General features: G+C 57.3%; 1 protein-coding gene across 2 annotated transcripts in view; it reads right to left on the bottom strand.

The window, feature by feature from the left end:
* Positions 1 to 4,023, bottom strand: part of UNCX (UNC homeobox) — a 4,662-nt gene extending 639 nt beyond the window's left edge. Inside the window, exons 1-4 of one of the 2 annotated variants that reach the window (XM_064725998.1) lie at positions 3,695 to 3,829; positions 2,690 to 2,790; positions 2,387 to 2,562; positions 1 to 869 (exon numbers count right to left, since the gene is read on the bottom strand). The exon at positions 1 to 869 is cut by the window's left edge and continues 639 nt beyond it. In XM_064725998.1, coding sequence (XP_064582068.1) covers positions 1 to 869; positions 2,387 to 2,562; positions 2,690 to 2,756 — 1,112 coding nt within the window. In that variant the 5' untranslated portion in view covers positions 2,757 to 2,790; positions 3,695 to 3,829. Of the gene's footprint in view, positions 870 to 2,386; positions 2,563 to 2,689; positions 2,791 to 3,694 lie in introns of both variants that reach the window. The other variant, XM_064725997.1, reaches the window with a different exon arrangement.
* Positions 4,024 to 7,500: the final 3,477 nt, after the last annotated feature.

Here is a 7,500-nt window from a genome sequence, read left to right as displayed (position 1 = left end):
GCTCCGGCCGGCGCGGGGGGCACCGAGCCCGCCGTGTCCGTGGGGCCGGGGCCGGGCTGGGCACCCGCGGGCGCCGGCTCCGCTCCGCAGCCCGGCGGGCCGGGGTTGGCGGCGGGCAGCGGGGAGTCCCGGGGGGGCTGGCCGGCCTCGGGGCCCGGGCTGGCCTTGAGGGCGGTCTGTGGGACGAGGAAGCCCAGGGGCTGGGTGATGGGGTAGAGCAAGAAGTGTCCTTTGCCGATGAGGGTGCGGGGGGCGCAGGGGGGCAGGCTGGGGAAGTCCGGGGCGGCCTTGCGGCGGGGCGGCGAGTCGGAGAGCAGGCTCTCCACGCTGAACGGGTTGAGCTTGTGGAAGCTGCCGGCGCCGCGGGGCCCCCCCGCGCCCCCGCTGCCGTCCCCCGACGGGGCGGCCGCGCAGTCCTTGTCGGGCGGGCGCTGGAGCCGCCCGCTCCCGCTTCTTTGGCTGGGGTAGAAGGGCTCGGCCGTCTGCTCGCAGGTGCCGGGGGGCGGCTCGGAGGGGGCGGCGGCGGCGGGGAGCGGTGGATGGGGCGGCGGGGGCTGCCCGCGGGGCTTGGCCTCGGGCGGGGCGGGCGAGAGGCCTCCCCCGCCGCCGCTGTCGCTGTCGGAGCTGGGCGTGCTGTGGAGGGAGAGGGCGCTGGGAGAGTGCGGGTGGCGGCTTTGGCTTTTGAGCAGCTTCTTCTCGTGCTTTCTCTTCTTCTTCTCCATCTTCTCCAGCTCCTTCCGCGCGATCTCCTCGGGGTCCATGGGCTCCCCGCTGCACGTCGTGGGGTGCGAGTTGTGAGCCGGCCGCCCCGGGCCCTTCTTGGTGTTCTCTTTCTTTCTCCATTTGGCCCGGCGGTTTTGGAACCAGACCTACACACCGAACAACGAGAAGCAATTAACACCCAGCGCACCGGCCCCCCGCGGTGGCCGGGGCGGAGGGAGGGGGCGCAGGGGAGAAGCGCAGCTCAGGCCTCCCTCGTCCACCCCTTGGAGGTGCCGGCAGCGCCCTTCCAGGAGCGGGGCCTCTGAGAAACGGAGAGCACGGGAAGGGGCAGGAAAAGATATCCACACTTCTTTAAAAGAGCAGGGGAAAAAAACGAAAAGCGAGAAGGGGGTGCACACTCACGCACACACACGCTACACCCTGCCCGAACCGGAGGGATTCCACAGCCCCCCGGCTCTTCCCCGTGGCCGAGGGGTGCAGAAGCACCGATCGCTGGCCCGATCCCCCCGCAGCAGCACGCAAAATGCGATAAACACCGCACAATGAGCGGCTGGAAGTGAGGGGGTGCGGGGGGCACACGACGGACGGTGCCTCGCCCAGAACGTGCGGAGCTCGGACCTCCTGCTCCTGCCGGGAGCTCGAGCAGAGGAGCAGGACCAGCCCAAAATGGGGTTTGGTTGGGTTTGTTATAGATAGATCATAGGAGAGAAATTAAATTAAATTAAATAAAAACCTCCCTGCTCCGGCCTTGCTCCTGCCTGCCTTGGCAAGTCCCCGGTGCTCCCCGTCCCTCCTCGCCCCTCGGGGCTGCCGGTAGCGCCTGTCCCGGCCGGAGCCCCGCGCCAATTCCCGTGCCCGACACCGGCTCCTTGCCCGGGCGGGCCCCGCAGGCTCCCCGAGCCCTGGGAGCGAATGGAAAAGCGGCTGCACGGACACGGAGCAGCGAAGCCCATGGAGGACCCGCGGACAACGGCGCTGCCTCATCCCGAGGGTCCCGTCCCCGGCTCCCGGGTGGATTTAAGGACGAATTCTCCACACACGCAGCCCCCGCACGGCCGCGGGTTCCGGTGAGATGCGGGCCCGCAGCCCGGCCTCGCCGCCCGCTCGCAGCCACCGCGGCACTGAACAGCATCCCGAGATCCAGCAGCCTCCCCGCATCCCCCCATACATTTATTTTTTGGAAGACCCACTGAAGCAGATGGGTGCTTCCCCTCCCCGTCCCGCACGGCCAAGGGCCTGAGCAGCTCGTTAAAATTAAGTTTTACAAGTTTCACTCGCTCTCGATGCATCCACGAGCTTTATTGACATTCTCCAGCATACCCTGGCCCGTGATTAAGCCTCATATTTGCATGCTAATTTTCTCGCCCTTGACTCATTTAAGAAAAATGTTTACAGTGGAAAAACACACTCAAAAAATGTTAAGGGAAGCCAGGCTGGGTTGCTACTCTTCTCGTTTTGTAAGATTTTAAAAAATCGGGTATAAATAATAATAATAACGATAAATAAGACAGCAAAGAGCAGTGAAGGCAGGGAACAAAAGGGCCGGGAGGTGCGGCCCGAGCGCGCAGGGCCCGGCCCGGAGCGGGGTCCCAGGGGCCTCCCCGGGGACTGCTCGGCGCAAGGAGAGGGCAGGGGGGGACAGGAGGGGGGACGCGGTTTTTACCTGCACTCTGGACTCCACCAAGTCTAGCCTGAGAGCCAGAGCCTCTCGCATAAACACGTCCGGGTAATGACTCTCATTAAACGCCTTTTCCAGCTCCTCGAGCTGCCAGCCAGTAAAATTGGTGCGGGTTCGTCTTCTTTTACAGCCAGGACTTTCCTTGTCCGGGTCACCCGAGTCTGAAAAAGCAGAAATACCCTCAGGTCCCTGGGAGACAGGCCTTCTCCCCCCCTCCCTGCCATTCACAGGAGCCTTTTAACTTTTGTGCTCGGTAGCGTTGGTAAAAGAGCGGGATTATTCACACACCTGCGCTAAAAATGGGGAGGAACCCGATCTGCCCTCGCCTCCTCCGAAAATGTACTTTACAGAACATTTATTCCTGAAGGAAGCTCTCCACAGGCACTCAGCTGGCAGAGAGAGAGAGAGAAGTTCCAATATTTGCTCCAACCACCAAAGGTTTCATTAAAAAAAATTAAAAATAAAAAGATAAAAGCCCTCCCCTCTTTCCCTTGCCCGGCCCCTCCGGAGTAGCTGCGTGGGGCACAGCTCACGGCCCCGTTCCACGCGGGACCCAGGGTGCGGGGCGGCCCCTGGGCCTCCCGCAGTCCCCCCGAGCACGGGCGGCCGTGGGCTGGGATGCTCGCAGCCTCTCCGAGTACCTACAGCTCCAGGCTGGGGATTTTCCAGCCCCGGCTGCACCTCCCCTAATGTTTTCCGCCAGGTGTGGAAATAAGGGAAAAAAGATCATAATAATACTAATAATTATAATAATTTGTGTTTAGTTGAGGTGCAGTGTGGGGCAGCTCCAGGCTTAACCAGAAGGATGTTGGGGCTACAGAATGTTTTAGTAGCTGAACAATAGCGGTGCCACAGGCCGGTGGGGAGGGAAGGAGGGAGAACGCTTCCCTTTGGTTAAATCGTATAAAAAAATAATCATTACTCTCCATTCCCCAAACCCCAGTGATCCCCGTTATTATTTTTATTATTATCATCTTTTAACGGCACGATCCGAGCTGCCACACGATGAACTTTGTGGGAAGGCAGCGGGCCGGGCCCGCTATTGTTCAGGGCACACGCGTGGCCCTGCGCCGCTGGGAGCGGGGAGCGCTGCGGGCGCTCGGAGCGGGGCCGTCCGTCCCCTCGGGGGGCCAGCACAGCCTCCCACCTGCCCCAGACACCCCAAAACCCGCAGGTGAGGGCAGCGGGGCTGCTCGGGCGCGGTGCTGCTGTTCCCCCGCGCTGACAGCTCCGGGTGGCGGGGAGCAGGGGTGGGGAGCGGGGGGGACACCCGCGACACGGGGCCGCTCCTACCTGCGAGCTTGAAGGGCTGGCTGTCCCCGCTCACCCCGCAGCCCGAGGGGATCAGCGGCGCCGGGTTGACCACAGAGGCGGCGCAGGAGCCGCTCAGTAATCCATCGATGGAGAAGGGCACGGAGGCGGCCGCCGACTGCAGCTGGTGGCCGGCCAGCTCGTAGACGTGGTGGTGGCCGAGCGGGTAAGGGAAGCCCACCATCCCCCCGAACTGGGCATGGGGATGCTCCAGGATGCGGCTGTCCATCATGGGGGCGGCTCTAGGGCGGGGGGTGCCGGCGGGGCTGGGGGCGCTGGCGGCGGGGCGGCTGGGGCCGGGGGTGCTGCTGGCCGAGGAGGCGGCGCGGCGAGGGGCTCATGCTGCAGGGCGCCGGGCGCTTTAACTTTATCAACATCAGGCTCCCAATAATTAGCTCAGGCTGGGGGAATTTGGGACCAATAAGAAACGTTAATCGGTCCTGACGTCAGAGACGTGCCAGTGTGGGGAGCAAACGTTTTCCATATCGATTGCTAATTATACCTGACATCCAGCCTCAATAAACAATATCAGAGCTGTCACAACACGACGAGGGGGGCTTTGATACGAACTCCAGCCCGAGGAGGGCGGCGGGGGCCGGGCGGGCAGGGGGGGCGGAGGGGAACGCGAGGATCTGCCTGATACCCGGTTAAATACTAAACAGTCGGAGTTGCACACACACGGCCTCCCCCCCCACCACCCCTCCAACCCACCCTCTTCCCCCTTGTCCCCTCCCCTCGCCAAATCACTAATAGATTTCCCTTTAAAACATTCACCAGCGTGTTGTGGGGATTTTTCACCAGAAATGCTCTACTCTCTGAACCTTTAAAGTGATGTTGCTCCAATTACAGAGAGACATTGAGCGGCAAATAGACTGATCCAATAATAGGAGATTCATCATCCGCTCTTTCCAGAGCTGTCACATTGAATTTAAAACTACAAGCCTTTTCATCTCCTCTCCGGCTCTATAACAGGGGAGAGGGAGGGGGGGCAGAGGGAAAAAATGGGGGGGGGGGGGAAGGAAAGGAAGGAGAAAAAAATGAAAAAGGAAGAGCCGTTTACAGCGTTTAGGAGGAGATTTGAGCATATCAATCGAAATCATAATTAATGCAATCTCCTATCGATTCGGCCACGGACACCCCCCTCTCCAGCAGTAACCACAACCTTTGAATTGTGAGCGCAGCCACGAGCAGAAGCAGCCTCTGATCGCTAAAGAGGAGGCCAAAAACTCGTACTGCTAATAATTTTTAAAAATCAAACCCGAACAAAGTTCCCATCCCTACATCCCTCCCATTTCACCTTCCCCTGGAGCACACCCCACTCTTCATCCCACCAGTCACCCACAGCCCCCAAACAGCCGCCAAACTGTTAAATTCCTAATTAAATTACGTTTCCATAGAAGTTTTCACCCAGATAAAACATTGCTCGATTTCCCCGGTGAACAATTTAAGGGACGGCTCTCCGGCAAAGCGCGGGGCTGGGGATCCCCAGTTTTGTGCCCTGTCCCGGTTAGAGGAACACTTCCCGAGCTCCCAGGAGAGAGGAACAGGGGGAACTTCCCAACATCTCCCATGCCGAGCCCGCAGGACCGGAGCGGGCGGTCCCCAGGGCCGGGGGACCCAACCTGGAGACCCCCGAGAGGGTGGGAAGAGGAGCGAGGGGAGAAGCGGCGTTTGCGTTTAACAAAGAGCGGAGGGAAAAGGGCCGGGCCGGGCAATCAGACACGGGAAACTCTTTAAATCTTCCTGGGAGGTTCGTGCGGAATGAAATCCTTGGAGTCTGGGGGGCGGGCGCGGTGGGGTGAGAAAGGGTAGAGAAATGAAAATAGGTAGGAAAGAAAAAGTGAAGGGGAAAGAGGGAGAGACACTTTATCTCTGGAAAACACACAAATAGATTTTCCAGTTCTAAAATATCCAGTCAAGATGATCCATTTCCTAGCCCTGGTTTGTGTGGGTATGAGAGAGGGGGAAGTTAAAATTGAAATAAAAAGGAAGTCGAGCCTCTAATCTATGCTGTCTGTCCGGAGCTGTATTTATTCACCTAATTGAATGCCATACAATATACTGCTGTATTATTGCTGTTCCCTCCCTCCCCCCTATAGATTAGTTTAATTATGGTCTCCCTGCCTCTGCTTAGAGCTAAAAGGTAGTTTGAATTTGGACTACACAGCCCTAACAGAAATAAGAAAATGATGGGGTTGGTATTAATTCTGGGGTCAAGGGCTTCACTTTTCACCATAATTTAATTTCTTTCTCTATAAATACTAAATGTAAACTGTGTCCACTGGACCAAATTTTGCCTGTAGCAATAAATGCCTCATTTTCTGTCGGATTTCAGGAGAGGAATGCGAGCGGGACGTGTTTCTGAATACAGAATGGTAATCAATCCAGCACAGAACAAGAGAGGGGGGACTTTTCTCTCTCTCCCTCTCTTTATTATAATGAATTAATTCGACTTTATTTATCCCATTTTCTGGAGCTGACAGAATGTTAATTTGAGTTGAAATTTCTCTCGCCTCTCACTCCCTGACCCCTGGCCTCCAGATTGGCGTGTTGTAATAACCTGAATCTTTCAACAGAAGCCCTGATAATTGTTACCTTATTAGCATGCAAATTGTTTAATTAATATTATTATGGAGAAGCATACAATCCGTCCGTCACTTGACCTCAAGTGCAAGTCCACGTAGTAAGCGGCTCTGTGCATTTCAATGTGCACATTTAAAATCGACTTCTGTTTTAATGTTTCTAGGATCCTTGTCGAGCTTCTAAAAATCTCTCTTAAAGTGTTTGAGAGGAGCTTTCATGCGGGGAGGGGGAAAGGCTTTTGATGGCTCTCGGCCTTGATATCTCTTTATATTGCTCTCCATCTAAAACACAAATTATAGAAGCCGTTTTCTTCTTCGTCTTCTTTCTTTTTTTTTTTCTCTTATTTTTGAACATCAAAATTTAATAATTGCTTCCTTGTCAATTGCTGCTTCTTTAAAGGCACCCCCTTCAATCCGGAGAGCTGTTCCTCCAGCCAAACACTCGCACCAGCTCAATGAAAAGCAGCCCTTGACACGCAGTCCTGGGAGACGCTGCATTTAAATCCCTTTTTCTACAGCCGAGTGACATTGTCAGATGCTAGCTTTAATTAACTTGATAATAAGACGTACAAGACTCGCATTCAGGACGCCAGCTCGCCTCGCCTTGTTTCCCCTTTTATCACAATCTGGGTGTTTTATCTTACAGCTTCCTACTGGCTTTTACAGCCATTGCTGCGGGAGAGGCTCCGAGCGGCTCGGCAGAATGAGCCTGCCAGGAGCCCTGCCTGCAGAGAGCCTAAAGAGAGAGCCCTGCCTGCAGAGCCTGCTCAGAGCCCTGCCTGTACAGAGCCTGAAGAGCCCTGCCTGCAGAGAGCCTAAAGAGAGAGCCCTGCCTGCAGAGAGCCCAGAGAGCCCTGGCTGCAGAGCCTGCTCAGAGCCCTGCCTGTACAGAGCCTGAAGAGCCCTGCCTGCAGAGAGCCTAAAGAGAGAGCCCTGGCTGCAGAGAGCCCAGAGAGCCCTGGCTGCAGAGCCTGCTCAGAGCCCTGCCTGCATAGAGCCCAAAGAGCCCTGGCTGCAGACAGCCCTGCCTGTAAGGAACCTAAAGAGAGAGCCCTGCCTGCACACAGCCCTGCCTGAACAGAGCCCTGCCTGCATAGAGCCTGCACAGAGCCCAAAGCCCCTGCCTGCAGCCCCAGAGCTCTGCCTGTAAAGATCCTAAAGGGCCCTGCCTGCACAGAGCCCTGCCTGCACAGAGCCCTGCCTGTA

This window comes from Zonotrichia leucophrys, chromosome 14, assembly GCF_028769735.1.
Source record: "Zonotrichia leucophrys gambelii isolate GWCS_2022_RI chromosome 14, RI_Zleu_2.0, whole genome shotgun sequence".
Classification (NCBI taxonomy): domain Eukaryota; kingdom Metazoa; phylum Chordata; class Aves; order Passeriformes; family Passerellidae; genus Zonotrichia; species Zonotrichia leucophrys.
The sequence above is the reverse complement of the archived record's forward strand: the minus strand, read 5'-3'. Positions and strand labels throughout refer to the sequence as shown.